Source organism: Rattus norvegicus, chromosome 4 (genome assembly GCF_021556685.1).
Source record: "Rattus norvegicus strain SHRSP/BbbUtx chromosome 4, alternate assembly SHRSP_T2T, whole genome shotgun sequence".
Taxonomy (NCBI): Eukaryota; Metazoa; Chordata; class Mammalia; order Rodentia; family Muridae; genus Rattus; species Rattus norvegicus.
The window spans coordinates 30,109,702-30,131,656 of record NC_141537.1 but is presented as its reverse complement, the minus strand read 5'-3'; the positions used below and the strand labels follow the sequence as shown (position 1 = coordinate 30,131,656).

The 21,955-nt window shown below is 43.6% G+C and overlaps 1 protein-coding gene across 1 annotated transcript; it reads right to left on the bottom strand.

The window, feature by feature from the left end:
* Positions 1-16,492: 16,492 nt before the first annotated feature.
* On the bottom strand, positions 16,493-20,891 carry Fzd1 (frizzled class receptor 1). Its single transcript, NM_021266.3, is given in 1 exon segment — positions 16,493-20,891. A coding segment is annotated over 1 exon segment (1,929 nt). The 5' UTR covers positions 20,480-20,891; the 3' UTR covers positions 16,493-18,550.
* Positions 20,892-21,955: the final 1,064 nt, after the last annotated feature.

The window sequence follows — 21,955 nt, the reverse complement described above, 5'->3', positions numbered from 1 at the left end:
TAATTGAAATTAATAAAAGACAAAAAAGTTCAATCACCTTATAAGAAAAGAGGCAACTTCTTTTTTGAGAATTAGGAGAACTGTAAAGGAATATCTCCTTCCCATTGGGTACTCGGCTTAAAAAGAAATATCCTAACATCAGCATTTGGCAGGGCTGATGCAGTCAGCTGTGTTCTAATCTTCGCCCTAGGCTCTTTAGACCTTGAGAGACTCACTGTCTTGGAGAGAAGACAAGACAGGGCACCACAGAACTGAGCATTGGTATAATCAGGCTAATCAAGACGAGGATGGGTGTGCCTTGGGTTGCCAGTGAACAATGAATACTTTAAAGACTTATAGTTCTAGAGCGTGATATAGAGTTGGGGACGACTACCAAACCAATGCAAATGTTACCCTTTTATTTTTGTCCCTTTTCTTCCAGGTTAGACCCACAGTTTTGTGTATTATTCTATTAAAATCAACACAGACTTAGGCTAAAAATCCAAATGCCACAAGACAGATCGAGAGCGAGATTTCTTTGTGGTGTCCCTATTCACTGTAGTTTGTCTCGGAAGGTAGTTTGTGTGTGTTATCTCGGCGTAATTATTAGTAGCGAAGTCTTCATTCTTAAAGGCATTTTTAAATGAACAACAAATTACATCTTGTACTGCTCATAACTTAGACCCTGTGTTAACTCTTCCAGTATATTTTAGTCTCTGTCTGTCTGAATGTCACTGTCTCTCTGTCTCTGTCTCTGTTTCTCTCTCTCTCTCTCCCTCTCTCTCTCCCTGTCTCGCTCTCTCTCTCTCTCTCTCTCTCTCACACACACACACACAGACACACACACACACACAGACACACACACACACACACGCACACACACGCACATACACATGCACTAGTTCCAAGGGCTCTGCTGAAACCACATGCCTAATATGTGGCCAAGAACAGGTTCTTCTATGGCACCCACCAGTTTTCCCTTCCTGGGCTTTTCTTCTGAAGCACAAAGCATCCATTGTCCTTTTATGAGGGTACTCCGGCAAGCCATCTGCTTGCATTTACATCCAGTTACATCCATTTATTCCCCAAACCAGTCCATCCAACACACTGCTGAGACTGTAGCATGACAGATAGCTCTAGGGAACCAAGTGTGGCAGTATTGCTAAAGCTGCGAAGGACACATGCCTCTCCATGCCACAGAATCAGGTTGACTTCTCCAGAGCAATGAAGCATGCTTCTAGTGTTATCCCCAGAGAGGTTTGAGAGAAGGACATTTTGGGCTCACACTCAAGTAGCCTTCAGTGGGCTGCAGGGCATTTTGTGGGGTTGGGTTCAGGGCCACTCTACGCATGCCCCCAACATCTGAAACTGATCACAGATCTACCACTGAGCTACAGGTTTGGTTGAATGGGATCTACTCTGGCCTAGTGAGGGATATTCGATGAGAGTTGTCTTGGTCCTCACCAAAACAGAAACATGGCAGCACTGTAGATTCCCAGACACTCGCGTGTCACATGCAATCATTTTTATTACAGTTATTCTAAAAGTGATCTATGTGCTCACCCTTCCGTCTTTTCACCTTTTGCCTCCTTTTTCCTCTATTCTCATCCACATTTTCTTGACAGCTTTTCAGTCTTTGTGTGTGTGTGTTTTTTGTTGTTGTTGTCTTTGTTTTGTTATTTTTGTATCGTGGAGATTCGTGTGAATTATTCCTAATTCATCTTGTTTTTAAATTTATTTTTATGATGTTAAAAGAAAGGAAAAAAAGAAACTTTCTTTTCAACTCTCTTTCCAACTGTCAGTGTGTAGAGAATGTGACCTGTGACAGCCCAGAATCAATGTCATGTCGTAGGAATCTCAAACCGTTATGCTTAGGGTGTATCAGACAGCCTTCCTACTATTAGCATCTTGGCAGAACAGACATACAGACATCATGGTTTTGTTTTTTTGGTTGTGGAACTGAGTCAGGAAATAGAAATACATTTTTTCTGTGGCTCTTACTACTTAAACAACACGGAGAATCAACAGGAAGGGCATTTTTTACTCTTCAGGTTCTGTTAATAGAAAACCTAGTTTTTCTTAGAGCTGTTATGTGTGAATGTTCACTAAGCAGAAAATCTTCAGTTTTGATGCTTTTCCAGTTCTTTCACTTTTATGCCTTTGTGGTTCAGAAGTTCCCCTTGCTAATAAGGTAGGCATTGGTGCCAGCATCCTGATAGTACAGTCAGATAGGATATTTGCTGTCGGGTCAACAAAGAAGCTCTCAGGGATCAGAGGGAGTTCCTAAACCTCCCTGTAGTCCTGAAGACAAGAACCCCTCAGCTCCTAAGACCCTGGCTTAGCTTGCCAAATGGGACGAGTTAAGATAATTTTAAACAGCCTTAAATTTCACAGCAGCGTTTTGTATGAGTGACCCGAAAAGTCTGCTAATTAGGAACATCTATATCATGGGAGTGCCTTGCACAGTAGAGTTTTAAGAAACCACATTATACTGGATTCTCACTGCAATGTTCTCCTTAAGCTTCCTGCTGTGGACCCCCTTCGGGTTTGAGTGGCTTTTAATAAGGTCCTTTTAGTGCTTCAGAAATAAAACAGCTGGAAGAGTGTCTGGGATACCCCCAACCGATCCAGCCTTGCAACCCAGGTAGTAGACAAGAACAACAATAACAATATAGGATGACTTGACTGATACTTTGTTTAGCAACAGATTATTATACATTTTGAGAGATTTAAATTCTTGCCGTCAGTCATTGTTTAATTACAATGGAAATAATCCTATCTGAGGCATAATTTGCTTTGTTGACTCTGCCTTACCTTTCCGTGAAATAATGTCCTTTTCTCCTCTGGGATATCAGAGGTTTCTCATTTTGGTTATTGAGCCCTACAAAAGGATAGAGTATCTGTAGACATTGGGCAATTGTTCTAAGATGGATACACTTCCAACCAGACAATGCACTGGACTGTTCAGAGTAACATAGTAATTGAAAGATATGAAAAGAGAGAGACAATTACAGACATGATCACACATCTAAGTGGGTCCTAGTACCAAGTGGGACAGTGAATCTGTGACAGAGAAGGGATAGGATACCAGAGAAATGAATACCAAGAACACACAGCAGCTTCATGGGGGGTGGGGGTGGGGAGCATCAGGCACATGAAATAAATTATACTATATTTTCCTGGAAGCTCTCTGAGTAGAATCTTCAAGCGTCTTTGGAAAATTTGGTGATGTTCTGGAGAAGGAATACAGCATTTTAGAATTTTGAATTATAAGAACAATAGAAATCCCAACACTGTGATTATGTGCCCTGGTTGTTTCTTTAGCACTAGAGAAAGGGCATCTGTCTGCATTTCACCTTATCCTCCCCAAAACAGATGGTGCAAATCTGGAAGACAGAGAGGCTGTGAGAGAGGGCAGAATTTCAAATGAGATTTACCATTTCAGTTTGCAGAGGTGAAGTCATCTTTTCTGGGATACATAAGAAGGTTTGCATTTAAATGAGAAAGCAAGAGCAGAGGGAAGCTTGGTCTGCCAGCCGCTTGTTAAAAAGAAATCACACAGTGTTCAGGTAAAGTTTCCGTGGGTGCTAGGGTGAGCGTGTCTGTGAAGGAAAGCTGCTCAGGATGAGATGATAGTCATAAAATATTATTTCCAGAGCAGGAAGATATTTAGGATGTGGCAAATGTTTTTCCATTCTGGGGCTCACTTTTAAAGAGGGACAGGGCAAACTCACAGGTGCTTACAGGAGTCCCCCCGAAAGCAGGACACGCATCTATGTTTTGGGGCAGCCATTTTGTACTGGACACTGATAGTGATATTTGCCCAAATAAGGACAAGTACCCTTGTCAGTCCCAGTCCACTGGGGAGGACAGACACAAATAAGTCATTCTGACAAACCCTACAACAGCAGTAACACAGAAAGGAAAATTTGATTCTGTTGAGAGTATTAAGAGCCTACCAAAATGTTGCCAGCTGAGTTTGACCTTGAAGAACAGAGTTCACAAGTTCTTAGTGGTAAAAGGAGAAAGAGATAGAAACAAGGCTTTGCAAGGTAAAATGAACACTGAAGCCAGTCTGTGAGGATCATATTAGGACCTGAGAGGAGCTCGGGGCTAGAGAGCCAGTCTGGGACTAGCAAGTTTAGCCTTAAGTCTCCTAAAATGGGGAGTCCTCTGATATTTGTCACAGAATGAGCGAAGGCTCAGCTTCGAGATGCACAGAGCTTTACATGTGCTTTGAACAGCTGCACTGCTGCCAAACAGAAAACTCTGAGGAGTGTGCAGGCTAACAACAGACAGAAGTGAGGGCTGCCTGGCTCTTCTGCTGTCTGGAACCAGAAAGAGTTTCTTCAGAACTCAAGGTCCCCTTGATCTCTTGGCAGAATCATGCAAAGAATAAAGACTTTGCAATAATCAGTAAAGGGCTCTGATTATTGTTGATTTTGTATACATTGTGCATTTTTCATTGGGTCGTTTTGTCTTCTAGGAAGTTTGACAATAAATAGTTAACAAACTAACCTGTCTGACCTGTATTTCTTCCCCTACACTCCTATATTTCCCACATTTATGTGGCGTTATCCATTTTGATAAGCCATACATAACCTTTCTATTAACAGAGTAGCTTATGAAAAAATAAATAAGTTTTTAATCTTATTCCAGAACTACTTTCCTGTGCGAGTGTGCGTGTGTGGGTGTGTGAGTGTGTGTGTGAGTCTATGTGTGTGAGTCTGTGTGTGTGTGAGTGTATATGTGTGAGTGTGTGTGTGTGAGAGTGTATGTGTGTGAGTGTGTGTGAGTCTATATGTGTGTGTGAGTGTATGTGTGTGAGTGTGTGTGTGTGAGTGTATGTGTGTGTGAGTGTGTGTGAGAGTGTGAGTGTGTGTGTGACTGTGTGTGTGTGAGTGAGAGTGTGTGTGTATGAGTGTGTGTGTAAGTGTGTATGTGTGTGTGAGAGTGTGTGTGTGCGTGAGAGTGTGTGAGTGTGTGTGTGAAAGTGTGTGTGTGACTGTGTGTGTGTGTATCCATGTGTATGAGTACAGCTATACACATGCTAGAGCAATGGTAGGAAAGTCAGAGGACAACAACCTCACCTGGCACCTTGACTGGGGAGGGGACAGCATCCCTTCATCCCTGCATACGCCAGACCCTCCGGCTCTCCTGCTTCTGTGACCCCTCCCACTCTCACCACAGGAGCACAGGGGTCATTACAGGTTGCCCTACTCCCTCACAGCTTTACCTGTGTCTAATGGTTTAGACTTGGGTACTCCTGCTCACAAGGCAAAGGCTTTGCTCCATGAGCCATCTGCCCCACCCCTACTTCCCTTCTCAGTTTATTCACAGGTGTAAAGGCCACAGAGAGCTTCAGTCACTTTCCACTGGAGAATGGACTCAAAATAGTGAAAATAATCAAATGCATGTGAAAAACACAGTGATAGCCCACTTCACATGCAGTCAAAAGACAGCAATGACAAGCGTTTGGATGACTAGGGAGGAAAGGAGCTGCCAGATGTCAGAAATATAAAAGGCTACCAATTAAACAGAGTCACTGTATGGGCCAGCACCACTCTAAGAATCAAGATCACATGTCCACAAACATATAAACATTGATATTCATAGCAATGCGATTAACAATAGCTCTGAATGACAGCTCAGTTATCTATAAACTGATGAACAGAGAAGCAAAACGTACCACATTTCCACAACAGAATGTCATTTACTCATAAAATGCAATGTCACACGAACATGTACTAAAACATTAAGGAACCTAGAAAATATTCTAAATGAAGGGACACATGAAAGTTATATAAAGGTGACCTCACACAAAATCATACATTTACTTAAGACAGTTGAGTTCTCTAGTGTCAACTGTCCCCCAGTGAATGAAGGTTGGACAGGACTGAAGAGGATACCTAAGCCAGGCACCTGACAGAAAGTGCATTAATCCTTATTAGGGTCTGAGGACCAAGGAAGGAGAAGTCCTCATTAATCAGCCAGGGCTCCTGTTTTATGTAATAAAATAATCTGGGATTTGGAAGTTATGGAAGTCATGTAACTTTATGAAATACTAAAATATGCTTAATCTTAACATTTTAAAGCCTGATTTTTGTGGAATATGAACTATAACTCATGAAGATTGATTTACATCACTAAAAATAAATCACTAAATTAATTGATCAGATGGAATGTACAGAGAACAGATAAAAGTTTATTTTCCTGCCAGGAATTCTACTAAGTTGTTGCTCCAGTCATCTCTACTCAGTTCAGATGCTTTAATGTTGCAACTTTTGTTACGAATATTCATTTTTAAAAATGTGCTTAACGACCTGGAAATTAGCTGTTTGTTATTCAGAAGTATAGCAGGAATATATACCAGAAATAGCTGCTGAGTGACAATCTAGTAGATAACTGAACTGTCCTGTGTTTTATTAAGACCGTGTAAATACAATACTACCATTAGTAGATTCTTACTTTTGAAATTCACCATCCGTCTTTACCCAGAATACCTGCTTTACGTATTATTGGCACTCATGTAAATGATATGCAAATGATGTTTACACAAACATTTTAATATTTTCATCAGTCAAGATCACTCTCCGTATTCTTTAGCTAGATTGGTATTATGTGCCCTATGTGGCCAGAGGAGGTAATTCCTTCCAGAACATTCCAATGTACAAAGAATCTACTTCTACAAAGTAGAACTGCATTCTGAAAAGATCCAATGCTCTTTCTCTTTCTACTGTGATTCCTGCAAAGAATTAGCATTCTTAAGATGCTTGAGACAACAGGAGTTGAAATATCTTAGGCCTGGATTTGATTGCTTTATCTCGTGCAGTCAGCTGGGATGTATCTTCGTCTGTCTCACTCACAGTTCTCACTTACCTGGATTAATTGATGTGAGCGCCAGCAGAGACGCTTTGAAGTTCCAGGCACAACGGTGGAAATGATCACGTTTCTTAGTTAATGAATGAATTGCTCTTTCATAAGGATTTGTTTATGTAAATAAATAGAATAGTTTCTTGATTAGTGAATTCCCTGGGAACCAAAGTCGTCCTAAGAAACCCTGATGTATTTAAAAGCTGAACAAAACAAATGCTCTGAAAGACTAGGAAGCTGAGATTCCTGGGAAATCTTCATGTGCTCTTTCTACTCAAGGCCTTCCCACCTCAAGGGAAGCCAGGAGCCCTCTGGGTCTCTCCTCACCACTCTCATCTTGCCCACACCTGCTGCCCAGAACTGGAAGCCCTTCCACGCATGAGCATGAGAGCATCCACATCCTTTCTATTTCTACCTGGTGATGCATTAGACTGATTCTATTCTGGAGGTCTTTAAATTCAAGAAAGAATACTAAACTAACCCTGACCTGTAGAATTAAACAACCCTCTTAAAAACAAATAAATAAAGTTAAAAGAATTTTAGGTGCACAGGAACTACACAGAATACCGGAGAGGAGTTTATCAGCCAAGAGGCTCGCCTTTTCTGAATTAAGCCTGTAGAGACAAGAAGGCAAAGATGGTGTACCAAAGACACTATGTCTCATTCTGAGGGGTCTGAATGTGAGTCCTTCTGGTCTGACTAGAGTGTATTATGAGACCTCATTTGCAAGTGGGAGGAATTGCAAGGATTCGTCTTGAAGTCTGTTTTATTTCTGTTTTTCCAGAACAACTCAATCCCTGGCCAACCCGATCAAACAAATCTAGAAATTCTCAGTTAGTGACTCTTTTGTCTATATCTTATACACACACCCAGTTTTAAGACTTTCTGATGACCCATCTGTGTCTCTGGTGAACACTCCTTATTTTGACTGTCATCTGTCTTTTTCTTCATTAGCATGTGATGGAGACCCACCATAGCCAGTCTTATCCGAGATCTCCAAGCATCCCCTGTTCCTCAAGTTGGCCCTAGTTAAGCTTCCCACTATCAAAACTCGTCTTCAGGCACACTCACACAGGCACCCTCCGGTCTGTACTTCTAGTCTGTTCTTGGATTATCCCTAACACAAGATGCTGGGCACAGAAGGGGGAATCTATAAAGAAGATAAATGCCAGCTGAAACTTTGTCCTTGTTATCTTAGGGCTCATGACTAGAGAATTTGCTCTGTCTCTGTAATTCTTTCAAATTATGCTTTGAAAAGAATCAATATCTGGAATGAGTAAGAACACTGGAGGCCCGTCTTCTTTAATAGGTGTTGACTGGATTTTGTTTTTTTAGACTGAGTTAAATATGTGTAGGAAGGGAAAATATGCTGCTGGCCACAGCAGTCTAGATAGAAAAAAAGGTTTTAAGTTAATAGGTCGAAAATTACATTTTAGAGACTATTTTAAGGATGGGTTTGTAGGGCTAGAAAAATTTCCCCTCCAAAATTGTCAACGTAACATTTTTAAGTAGGGCAGGCAAATTTATTATCTGAATTTATATAAAATGGAATCCAGGCCATTGGAGTTTTTTGTTGTTGTTGTTGTTGACAAAATGTTTAAATAGGAGAACAACTTTCCTTTATAAATGGGATGCAAATTTCATATAGATTTAAAATCTGTAGTCAGTGCTGGAAGTCCACATTGGGTTAATAAGAGATAAGGTGAAATATGTCAACTTTTTTTCATACTCAACCTCTATCAAAGGTCAAGACCTCAGCCACCTGACAGATGTATTTTTAAAAACATGCATTTTGAAGAATACCATCCGCAGCTACACCAAAACAGCCAGGCAACTGACATTAGCTCATCACCGTCTCCCTTTGACCTATTTCTTGGACACACAGAGAATCCAGACAGATCAGTATTGCTGTGAGCCATTGGAGTGGGCCCCAGAAATTGGAAAATGAAATGAATTTTGTTATAAAATTATAAAAATAAAACAGTCTTTTTACCTGCTCTAGGTCCGGCACTGCAGTGCCCCAAAATATCTGCTAGATATCTTAATCGCAGTCAGCAAAGCCTCTCACCTGCTTTGCTCCATCCCAAATCACACTGCCGAAGGCCTCTGTCTGAGCCTGACAGCAATCTCTCTACCCATCCAGTCCCCAAGGCAAGCTGCCACCATGGCAGAAATATACATCCGAATTCCATGGTGGCTCAGTGTTCCAGCCGCCACACACTCTCTTACACTTAAATCGCTACAAGAAAGAACTCACAACACAATAACCTCTGATCCAATTGATAAGATATAATTGCCCACCTACACATACAAAGCCCTGTACACATCCATCCCTTAAGAACATTCATAACAACCTGTAAAGGTACAGTGTGGAATCTTAACATCAGCCTCCATGCTGTCCTGAGGCTACTCCACCTTGCTCTCCCTCGTTCTTTCTGTCCCAGTCTCTGCCCCTTCCCTCAAACTTTTCTCCTGCCCATCCTTCCTTCTCGTCTAATGACAGGCCTTGTTCTATCCTGTACCCGCCTCACCTGTATGATAACCCACAAATTCTTCTTTAGAGTATCCAAGAAGAATTGGGATCACACACACCTTGATTTTAGCTCATGGAGACCAATGCTCCATGTATACAGGTGTGACACGATAAATTTAGGCACTTCAAATTTAGAGTGACTTGATACACAGAAACAGAGAACTAATAATAGAAACCCTGGAGGTGACCAAGGAACCCCAATGCCTACCTGCTTTTTTTCTATGATTAAAAAAAAAGAACATTAAAAAAAATCACTATCCTCTTCATATAAACCTTCAGTCCTGCTCAACCTCATGGGCTCAATAGCATCAAAGAAACACTTTCCGTAACTTCCATTGAATGAGCTCCATTTGGCAATATAGTCAACAAGAGAGAGCCCTTGAAATTATTCAACTACTTATCAGTTGAATAAAGAGCCATATTGTAAAGAGGAAATTATAGGTCTCATCCTGATTGTGACTTAGAGTGGCCCCACAGAGCTGTCACTATATGTAGTGTGTGCAACCTTTCAATTAGGTCAAAATTGTCAGCAGCTATAGAGAAATTTGTTGAAATACTGTATCTATATAAATGTGCAGAAATGCCTGTTTATTTTAAGAGCAATTTCTCCAGTTGATTGATACGGTGAGCCTGAGCCACTTAACTTTAAGATTGCCCATTAACTTAATCTTTGTGTGAGCAAGTCTTAGGAAGCATGCTTAGCTTACATAAGGAAAAGGACGTGAACAAAATAAATGGCATCAAGTTCCATCATGCCTTTTCAGTTTCCATCAGTGAGATAACACTGGGCTCTAGGAGGAGGGGGAGAGAAGAGAAGGAAGTTGGAAAGAAAGGGGATAAAAGCAGGAAAGGCACGTGGGGGGGAAGACTAGCAGGATCGGCTGAGGAGGACAGAAAAGAAAAATGCGTGGTGGAGAAGAATTCTAAGATTGTAATGACTCCAGTACTCAACGTATCATTTTATACTTTACTTTGTGATCTTCTCAATAGCTATGTGAATTAGAAAAAAATGCTATTATTAACATATTAGATAAATGGATCTGAGGCTAAGAGCTCGTTGGCATACAATCCAGGTCTTACAAATCCAACATTCTTTTCAAGATAACATCCAGTTCCTCTCTATAATTTCTTATTATCTTGAAATTGAATTGCTTTAAATGAGGAAAAGGAGGAAGAAGAAGAGGAAGAGGAGGAGAGGAGGAGGAGGAGGAGGAAAGTCATATTTCCAATTGAGGATCATGACTCTAATTCAGAGATGTTTCCATTTCATTCCCTCCAGAAGGGCCAGCTCAAACAATGTATTGTTGATACTGATTTTCACAATCTCACTTCTATTTCCCCTCCAAGGCTAAATGTTGCAGCTGCTTGTCTTTAGGACACAACCATCCACAAGCTGCTTCTCATATTTACCCAAACTCACCCGCCATGAACCAGCAGACGCACACTAGTCTTGAGCACACTTAACAACACACTGTGAGGATGCTCAGCCCAGAATTGCCACATGTGGACCTGGAACATATTTCTCATCTCCCCACCTGTCCCACATGATCTCTACCTCCAACGCTCTTCTGGAACGAGGATCCTGTCCCTCATCAGCCTTCTCAGAGACCCTTTCCTTCTAAATAGTGTTCAGCTCCATTAAATAATGCAGCCAGTAGATGCCAAGTCAATTCACCTTCAACTGAACCAGAGTTTGGGAAAATTCAAAACTGGAATCTTGCCTGAATAGGTTCAGAACTCAAGAATGTTGGTAAATCAGGGGCCAGGGAGCTTTGAAAAACCACAGAAAGACTCAGAGGCTCCCTGCATTCCTCTGGTAGCTACAGCATTCCTTCCTGAAAGAAAGGCAATGGCTGAAGCTGAGCAGAAGTCTCCAGAACAATCCCCCTTCTTCAATCGTGTTATGGTGAGCACAGACGGCACCACTCCACACCCGTCCTTCACCACTTTTTAAGTTTAGACTCTGTGGGTCAGATCGACTCGTGATCTCTCAGCATAGTGAATCCAGACTAGAAGCCAGGTTTTCTAATTTGCAGATTGGAGTTCTCTACCCCCCCAACCCCTCTCATCATGCCGTGACACACATGAAAGGGAAGGCAAACGGACAACATACGCATAGTGGAGTCTTAGGTTGTTCGGAATGCTCAGAATTTTCTCCTCCTGAAGTTGTGATATTGTATATTCCTACCTAGATTTAAATAATAGAGTACTTTTATTTTGTTGACTGTGATGGACTGAGTGACCTTGTTTTGCCTTTTTTGTTGTCATTTCCCCCATATTTACATATCGGGACACTTTGTATTTGATGATGACGTTTTCTGAGAGGCAGCTGGAGTTCTATGAGGTTATGAGAAGGGGGCTTCATTATGGGATTAGTATATTTCTACCAAAAGAGAAACTCTTCTCTGCCTGACTGCACTGAGGTTTTGGGAATAAGCTTCGCCAGAAACCTGATTGCTGAGACCTCGATGGTCCTCGATGGGACCTCATCCTCAGGAATGTAAAAGAGAAAAGCTCATGGTCTACAGCACCAAGGTGGAGGGGCTTCATTAAGGCAACTTGAAAGACGTCAGCCTGCCTGCCACCTTATCTAGCTTTCCATCAACATCAAACACATTTTACATGTCAAAGTGAGGTCCAGGCTGCACACCAACACCATCCATGCTTTCCTTAGTTAAAAATATTTCATTATTTTAAAAATGTACTTTTCACAATTTTAATGACTCATCTGGAACAAAAGGGTCTCCGGTTCGGAAGTGTAAATTATACACTAGTGGTTGTGGAGAGCCGTCCTGTGCACAAGCGTCCCCAGTGTCCACACACTACAAGCTCTGCCACTCCCCTTCCCACAGTCATGATAATCAGTGTGTGTCTAGATATTTTCCAATATCTCCTCACATCAAAGTATCTTCTGCGGAACGTCGGCTATAGATGCCAACATGCATCTCTTTAGCATCGTTTATGTTAAATTATATTAAGATATAGTGATAGTGGTGCCGTGATTCCAGCAAAGCCAGTGGTACTGTATGTGCATTCACATGAAGAGTGACACTGAAGTGTAAGACAGTAGTGGGTGAGTGGGCCGTCTCTGACTGAAGAGCTTCGTGCGGAAGTGTGAAGCACCTAGATGCATGGCCACGTACGGTGCTCTACAGCTGTCAACATTCACCGTAGACACCTAAGTCTTAGCTGACGTCTTTTTTCCCCCTTGTAGAAAAGGTCTTTAGTTTGGGGGAAAGAGTGAATACTAACCCTACTTATCTCTAAAAAAAATAAAAATAAAAAAATTGACAGTTAAATTGGTGTAAGTGTATGCAACAATTTGGAGTGATTTCCATTGGACTGTGAAGTCTTACTCCCAAAACATTGTTTTTGTAATAAAATAAACACAAATGTGCAAAGGCTTAACAGTTTTTCACATCCTGGTAAGTGTTAATGTCAATTTAAAAAACACTCCAAGGGAAAACATGAGATTCCTTTCTAAAAACTAGATGTTTAAACAGCTCTCACAGACAGCAAGAACGAGGTTCAGTGTCTGGTTTGACTCCTGCATTGGTGCCTGTTTCTTTGTTGTCCTGAGTGTTTTTCATGGTTTGTTCAATCACAGCCCCACAGTCTTCTCAGCTTTTCTTGATTGGCACTTACTGTGAAGACATGTCATAAAGGCCTGAGTTCATTGGCTTTCCATCAGGTCATAGCGAGAACACTTCAGCCATGGAGGTACACTTTGAAGGCTGTGACCAACATATAAGCGTTTAAGAAAATACAAAAAAAAATATTTTATTGTATGTTGTCATTGTATTTTGCTTGTATTTATTTACCCAGTATCTGCACTGTTACTTTATGTTATGGGAGTATTGTTTAATCCATGACACTGATTTCCAAGTGTCCATGAGTTCACTACTTCAACCTCTCTGTCCTGAAGAAACTTGGATGATTGATAACCACCCTATTGGAGAAACTCCAAGTTTTTGACGAGGTACTTACTAAAATTAACATTTAAAAATAGAAGATCAGGAATAGTCTCTAAACCTACCATGTGGTTATTTATTGAATTGGGGGGTCTCTCTATGTAGCCCAGAATGATTTGTAACTCATAACACTCATAATATTGCCTTCTAAGTGTTGGGATTGTAGGTATGCACCAACGTGACCCAGCCTAAATCTACTTCTGAAGACAAAAAAATCCCAACACTTGAGTTGCACATGGCACATGAAAGGGCATCCGCCAGACTGTATGGCTCTGGGTACTGTAGCTAGGGTTGTGATGACAAGCATTTCCAAGGACAAATACACAGTGTGTCTCAGAGCACTGCTTGTGGGCAAGGACATGCGGTGACCTTGAAAGGTAGTAAAAGCCACACTTTGTGTATGGAGGGTACTGCAGTTATTTCCCCAGCGTATTTAATTCAAACAGGTACTGAGATCTGAAGCATGGAGATGTCTAACAAATTAGAGGGATACTTGGTGCTTTTTTTTTTCAAGTGAAGAAAAGAATTCAGGCCACAAAGAACTATCTCAAAGCAGCACCAGCAGTTCTTTTGATGTTAATCACCGCATTGCTACAAACATGTTTTGAAAGTCTACACTGTAGATGAAACTTCTTGGGATAGTTATGTGAAATGTGCATATTATAAATATTAAAACTTAAAAATTGTTTTCAAGTGTCAGTTTCACCTTTTAAAGACGTGTGTGTAAAATATGCAAATAAATTCTATTCGAATACCCCATATTCCTTTGAATTAGTATGCCAATGTTAACTGGAGAAAACTCGATATTACTTGAGTTTTGTCCTTCAGTTGCACCTCTTTAGAACATGAACATCTTTAAAAAATTAATTTCTATTGGAAGTGACACCTTATTTCTTTTTCAAGGAACTTTAGCGTCTAAAACTAATTATGATGCACAAAACATTGTGTGTTCACATGACTGCAGATACTACTTGAGTTTACTGAATATATCACATGAGAAAGATTTCTGTAAGAAATCCTTCACGAACCCTGTTATTAAGGTCCCCTAAGGATCTATAAACAAAATTCCCCAAAGGAATTATTACTAGGCATAAAGACGCTTCCCACCGTGATAAAGTCAAGGGAAATTAATCTACAGATTATGCCTTAATGGCCAGGTTCTAAACAAACTGCTTTGTCACAAAAATTGCTATAGTATGACAGGTCTGTTAAAGAAAATGGGAATCCAAGGGTGCAGAAATGATCGATTCCCTCAATCATAAATCATAAGGAATTTTGAGTCACAGTGAAGCTCAATACTGTTTTCCCTTTTGGCTGACATTTGTTTTGCAGTCCCTTCTAAGACATTGCAAATGTAATGGCGTTGGATGTAGGTAACACTGCAATTCTTTTTTAGTTACTCAAGTGTCAAACTGTCACACAAAACCATGCATTATTTGGGCTCCTGCAGGTCAGTCCTGCAAGACTTTGAGAATGGTGTGTTAAGAGGTATCCAATGACAATATTACTAGGGTCCACACGTAGACATGTGTACTGACCATGTTTTGTTTTAATTGCCTGGACTCCAGTTATATAGAAAATCCTCATCAGAAATGTATCAAGGGTATACAATGTTATGCCACTCTGGTTTCCAAGTTAAATGCTGGATCTTTAATAATGACGTACGTAGGGCAGAAGGCTTCAGTGCTCACAGTGGAGACAAAAGGACCAGGACTCTAAACTCAGGCTAACAAGAGAGCATTGCAGAGCATCTGAAATATCCCCTCTGGTCCTTTTACATATGTTTGGTACTGCCTGCCTCTGGGATGAAAAATGCAATTCTTTTGTCTCCATAAAACCTAGGTGAAAAAAAAAATGAACATCAGAGGGTGTTCATGTTACCTTCGTATTTACTGTAAAAGCTAATCGAGTACACCGTGAGGTGGGAAACTGACTTCAATAGAAAGCTGGCTTTAAAAAAAAAAAATCCAGGCAAATCAAACCATCTGAAAATAGGGTTTGTCATGGAAACAGCGTCCTAATGGGATCATATGATCAGTGGCTTTATGGTGTCCCAGGTAAGTTTTATTTTACCATCAACACGGAACGAAGCAAAGCCAAACCAAATCAAACAAAAAAAACCTTCCTGGTTTTATGTATCTCACATACTTTAAAATAAATTGCTTTCTGAAAACGAAGCCTGGCAGTGATTTAAAATACTGTTAGAGCAGTATTTTAATATAGAGAGAATATAAAACCTTTCTGTGTCAAATGCACATCTGCATCATTTTAAAGACACCCATAACAGGACTGGCTTGTTTTTGTTTTGTTTTGTTTACATTTATAACTGGAACAGAAACTAATTAATTTTCTTAAACATTTCTCCCACAAGTTACATAATTACCTAGTGAGACATGTTCTAATTTGGCTAAAGAATTACTGTTTTTTTCCACAGGTATCTCTACATAAAAGCTTCCCCAATGCTACCTTTTCTATTAATGTAACAAAAAAAGAATTGTTTCTTCCTACTTTAAATTTGTATTTCCCATTAAATTAAATTTAATGTCTTAAAATGAATTAAGACTTATAACACAATTCCCTGATACCATAAAAGTCACTTTCATGTATTAACAGATTCTCTCTAGCCTCTGTTCTTTCGTTACAAAGTAATGACAAATATAATAAAAATATTTTAAATCTCCAGATATTTGGAGTAGTCTAGTAGGTTCCATTTCTCATATTATTCCCATATTATAAAATGTAAATTATTTCTATTTTAATATATATATATATATATATACATATATATAGGGGGGGGAGAGAGAGAGAGTCGTATGCATGGTTACAGGTATTTGTACACACATGCATATAAATTCTGAGATCAAGTAGGAAATTCCTCTGTGAGAGGTTCTCTGAACAATATGAAATGGAATCTCGGAAGTAAACAGAAAAAGACCTCCACAGACTACTGCTTTCTGAAGATGCTTACAAACATTGCCAGCGACCACGTCCTGATTGCCCGTCTATGGCTTTGGAATGTGCACGGTCATGGAAAAGAGAAGACAATACCCCACGGAACATCACAAAGATCACCAACTAAAAGATTAACTTCCACAAAATAAGTCACGGAAATGTAAAAGAAAAAGAAGCCTCAGTGTTAAAATTAGTTATACTTTAATGACGACATTGTTTGGTTAAAGGACTGAAACCTTCTGTTTTCTGTGTCATGAAAATAGTGCTTTACAAATGCCACTCGGAAGGCAGACTGGTTGCTCTTTGGAAGGGCGGGTTTGTCCACCGAATCTTTCGGTTTGTATGTTGTGGACTGGTTGTGAGGCACTGTAAAATGTAAAGGCAGTTCAGATAGGATGGTTATTTTCAGGCACAAAAACAACGTAATTTTGTACAAAACTTTCACTTTTTTTATTTGCGAAATTAAAAATATGGCATTTTATATATATAAACTTCTATTCCTCTATAAATATAGATGATCTCATGGTGGTGAGAATAATAATAATAACAATAATAATAATAACGCATACCAAATTCAAAACCAATGTCATTTAAGGGTATGACAGACATAGATAAATTTAGGTCCTATGTACCGGCATTTGTGATAAACTCTTAAAAGTTTGAATACTACAATCGGGAGGACTGCTTTTTTTCCTCTTCTTCATGGAGAACTAAAGTGAGTATTTTTAAATGGCTCTGAGAGATTTACATTGAACACACTGCCGTGAATCCAGACAAGAGCACACAAGATGGGACGCAGTAGGAATGGACACACTTCCCCTTCAGCATGCATGCCCAGTTTGTGTTTGTTTCTCTCACCCATCAGTCAGTCCACCTCCTCTGTCTTCGGAAGTCCCAGGCTTTCTGTGGGGGTGTGACTGCTCCTCCCTCAGAATGTGCTGCTGAGAAGTAAGCATAATGTTGATAGTGTAGAACTTTTAGATTGTGACGACTGATTTATGTCTAATTGCAGTTCGGTTAAAACCAGAAAACAGCCGTTTCACTTGGAGGAACTGCGCTCCACTGAAATCTCCTTCAGTTTTCATGTTCTGGTCATGTTCTACTATCCCGTTTAGGAAGGTAAAAACCAACTCCTTCACCAAACTTGCCGGGTGACCTCGATGTCTGCATCTCATAGAAGGGTAAAAGCAAGAAGCAAGCAGCATCACCGGGGGAAGAAAGGAGATTGATTGCCAGACATCAGAATGCAATTAGAACTAACGTTTTATATCTGTCCCAACCCACAAAGCTTGCTGCACTTTCCACGATGGGGACCAGACCCATAGCAGGTTCCAGACACTAGAAAGTAAATATGAGCTCATCCATTAAAAAGTCAGACTTTCCAAAGTTTGGTACTGGTGACTGCATTCCCTCTGACCAACTTAGGTGGAAGGAGAAAGAAACTGGGCGAGGGACACCAGAGTAGAGGGAGGCTGGGTTAACTGGCTGTGCCCATGCTGGGGCCTCTAATGAAGTTGAAAGGTGATTCTCAAAAAAGCAGCATCATGAAGTCTCAGGGACAGCCCTCCACACTCTACAGCTGAAAGGGGGAGGAACTGGAATAGGCGGGGCCCACCTCGGGATCTGGAAACTTTATGGAGTTCTGCACCTTAAAATTTCCCACTGCAAGCAAGAAAGGGGAGGGGCGGAAGAACCTGAAGGAATTGACCCTGGAGAGGCAGCCCCTGTCACAGCCCTCAGTGCAAGAGCCAGGCCCATGCTCCCATAACAAGGATGAGGGCACAGGGCAAAGCACTCATCAAATGTGTTCTGTGTTACTTCCTCTACAGTCCGCAGGAAACAGCAAGTGAGAAAAGCTCCGAGATGCTTAAATCGCCCTAAATAATTAAACATTTTTAAAAAGAAAAAACGCGTATTCGATAATATTTAAATACAAATATACGTACAAAAATCTTACACAGGTTATTTACAATCATAAAAGGGTACAGTCCTAGTATCGGAGCGAGGGCTAGAGAGGTCTGTCCACACAAACAAACCCCTCTAGCAGTTGGGCCCTCTCGTTCCTTTACCCCAGGGACGGAAGCTTTTGCAGAACCTGTGCTGTTTGTTGAAAAAGGAGCCTGCAAAAGTGTGTGTCTGGCGAGGAAGCCTGGAGTGACTAGGCTTGGCAGGAATTCCTTGGAGCTAGCTTTCAGGCGATAGCTGGGATCCGGCCAGAAAAGGGCAGGTAAGATTCTGGGTTTCAGACGGTAGTCTCCCCTTGTTTGCTGTTGGTAAGCCTCGTGTAGAACTTCCTCCAGGAATTCAGTGTCTTGCCGGACCAGATCCAGAAGCCTGATGTGATGCCCACAATTAGCGTCATGAGATACTTGATCATGAAGACTGTAAAGTCGGGGCTCATGGGTGGGTGTGGTGGGACGCCTCCACCTCCTTGGAGGTGAGGGCAAGGGATGGCATAACTCTTGCAGCTCTGGGCCACCCAGCTGCGCTCCCACTGGTCCCGAAAGGCCTGCTCATAGAAGTAGCAGGCGATGACGATGGTGGCCGGCACGGTGTAGAGCACACTGAAGACTCCGATGCGCACCATGAGCTTTTCCAGTTTCTCTGTCTTGGTGCCGTCATGCTTCATGATGGTGCGGATGCGGAAGAGCGACACGAAACCAGCCAGCAGGAAAGAGGTGCCGATGAACAGATAGACGAAGAGCGGCGCCAGCACAAAGCCCCGCAGAGCATCCACGTTATTGAGCCCCACAAAACACACTCCACTCAGTACGTCGCCATCCACTTGGCCCAGCGCCAGGATGGTTATAGTTTTAATGGCTGGTACAGCCCAGGCGGCTAGGTGAAAATATTGTGAGTTGGCCTCGATGGCTTCGTGGCCCCACTTCATGCCGGCTGCCAGGAACCAGGTGAGGGACAGGATTACCCACCAGATGGAGCTGGCCATGCTGAAGAAGTAGAGCATCATAAAGAGGATGGTGCACCCCTCCTTCTTAGTGCCCTGCGCCACCGTGCGCGCCCCGTCCTCTGCAAACTTGTCGTTGCACACCACCCGGTCCTCCAACAGAAAGCCGGCGATATAGGCCACCGCCACCGCTGTGTAACAGCCGGACAGGAAAATAATGGGCCGCTCCGGGTAGCTGAAGCGCCGCATGTCTACTAGGTACGTGAGCACCGTGAAGAGCGTGGAGGCGCAGCACAGCACCGACCAGATGCCTATCCAGGTGCGCGAAAAGCGCAACTCCTCAGGCCCGAAGTACATGAGCCCGTATACTTTAGTGGGTTCGCAGGGCGCGCCGCAGTCCTTCTCCCCCAGAAAGTGATAGTTGAGGTAGGAAGGCACCCTGAGGGCGCGCGGGCAGGAGAACTTTCCCCGCTCCACGGGGCCGGCACCTCCCGGGTAGCCGCCGCGGTAACCACCGCCGCCGTGCTGCGGATTGCTGGTCCAGAACTCCGGCAGCAAGGAGGGAGTCGGGGTGCCTTTGTCGGAAGTGTTCTGGCCCACGCACAGCTCTCCTGCGCCGTGCACAGGGAACTTCTCGCACTTGAGCGTGTCTGGCCACTGGAAGCCGAACTTGTTCATGAGTGCCTCGCAGCCCTGGCGCGCGCGCTCGCACAGGGAGCGGCAGGGAGGCAGCGCCTGCTCCAGTACCGTGCACACAGGCGCGTACATGGAGCACAGGAAGAACTTGAGCTCGGCTGAGCACTGCACCTTCACCAACGGGTAGAACTGGTGCACCTCCAGGCCGGCGTCCTCCTGATTCGTGTGGCCCAGCAGGTTGGGCATGATGGTCTGATTGTACGCGATGTCCGTGCACAGCGGGATGGAGATGGGCTGACAGTAGCCGTGGTCCGGGATGGAGATGCCCCGTTCGCCGTTGTACTGCTGCCCGCCCTGCTGTGGCTGGGGCGGCGGCGGAGCTTGCTGGCCCGGCCCGGATACCTGGCCCGCCGCCTGCGCTCGGACCCCCAAAAGCAGAGGAGCCTCCAGCAGCCAAAGAAGCAGCAGTAGCCCTCTAGCCCAGCACCGGGAGTCAGCCCGGGGCCGGCGGTGGCCAGCCGTGTCCTGGTGCCCCACCTCCTCCCGCCGGCCGGGGAGTGCTACGGCACAAAGTTCCAAGCTCGGCCGGCCGGCGGCCCGGGACTCGCTAGGCACCGCCTCCTCAGCCATACTTTTTCGGCTCCCTCCTCGGCGCCGGTCGGCTAGGGCAGGCAGCGGCGTGGCGGGTGGCAGTTCCCACTGTGTTCGGGGAGATCTGGTTCTCGCCCGTGCCCTCCGTCGGGCTAAAGCCGCGCTCTGCCCGCTCCCCGGGATTCTGCTCCGCGTCCCGCAGCCGCCGCCGCCGCCGCGGAAACTTGCGGTTCATGAAGCGCGGGCGGCGAGGAGAGCAGGAGTGGTCTGGGCGCGCCGGGGTCGCGTCCCTCTTTCCCGGCCCGCGGCGGGCTGTGGCTCTTGCCCGGCAGCGCCTTGCTAGTGGCCGCAGCCCCGCAGAGGAGCGCGCAACTCTGGGCAGCCTAGCCGCCCCGGGTCCCCCCTGCGCCTCCGCCTCCTCCTCCGCCGCCGCCGCCAGACCATTTGTGTCAATCCCTCAACTCGCAGCCTCTCCTCTCCCTCGCGCGCCCTCCAACCGGTTTCTAGGCGCCCCGCAGTCTGTCTTTCACCGGGAGGGAGGAGCCTTGAAACCGACGCTGAGCTCTAGGCTCAGGGACCGTCGCCCAATCGCAGCACCCGCTTCACAGCGCAAAGGGAGCCCTTTCCCTCCGAGCCCGGACTGGAGCCCGCAGCAGACAGGAGGAGAAGGAAGTAGTGGTGGTGGTGGCAGAAGCTATGAGCAGGCACAAAGAGTAGCTAGCTCTGAAGCGGGACAGGCTTGGTCGCTTTTGCTTTTGCGGAAGAAAAGGCGAGGACAAGTAAGAGAATGGTCCCATATGCTGCAGGAGATAATGAAGCGGAGTCAGCCGGCCGGGAGATTTAACTCTGTCTTGCTTTTTATCTGTGTTAGTATTTTAAAATCCTACCCTCGACTCTGGCCACAAGCAGCTACTCTGAGCTCTGCTCTCCGAATGCATGCCCCTGACCTGAGAGTCGGGTTTCCTTTGAGTTTAAGTCTGTCGAAGTTTTGTTTAAACTGTGACTCCAATAAAACCTTGGCCTTGGAGGATTTTGGACGCGCCATTTCCCCGGTTCGCTATCAAATGAAAGCAAAACACAAAGTTTGGTGAGGTGTAAAATGTAAACCCAGACGCCCCTTCTTTGAGTAGTATGCTTCGTGTAGTCAAACTTTCCCCCTTCTCTTTAATGGAGTCAGAAACAGAAGTAAAGTAAATGTATCCATTAAATGCTAGAGGAAAATGGCTTGAGGTGCCCCAGGGTGATTCACAGGAGCTGTGCATCCAGACAGGAGGAGCTTCTGAACGCAGGGTCTGGTGGGAACTTGAGACCTGGGTCATTAAGTACCTCTTCCATGGAAGTCGTCAAAGCTGGAGGTATTAGTTTGAAAGACAAAACATACTACCAAAAGTGAGTCCAAAAGGCCAATTTCACTCCTTCAACTCAAAACAGAATAACCATTCTCAGCAGATACACATGCTTGTTTCTTGCAAGATTATTTCAAAGAACTTGTGAGAGTCGGATTTATCAATAAAG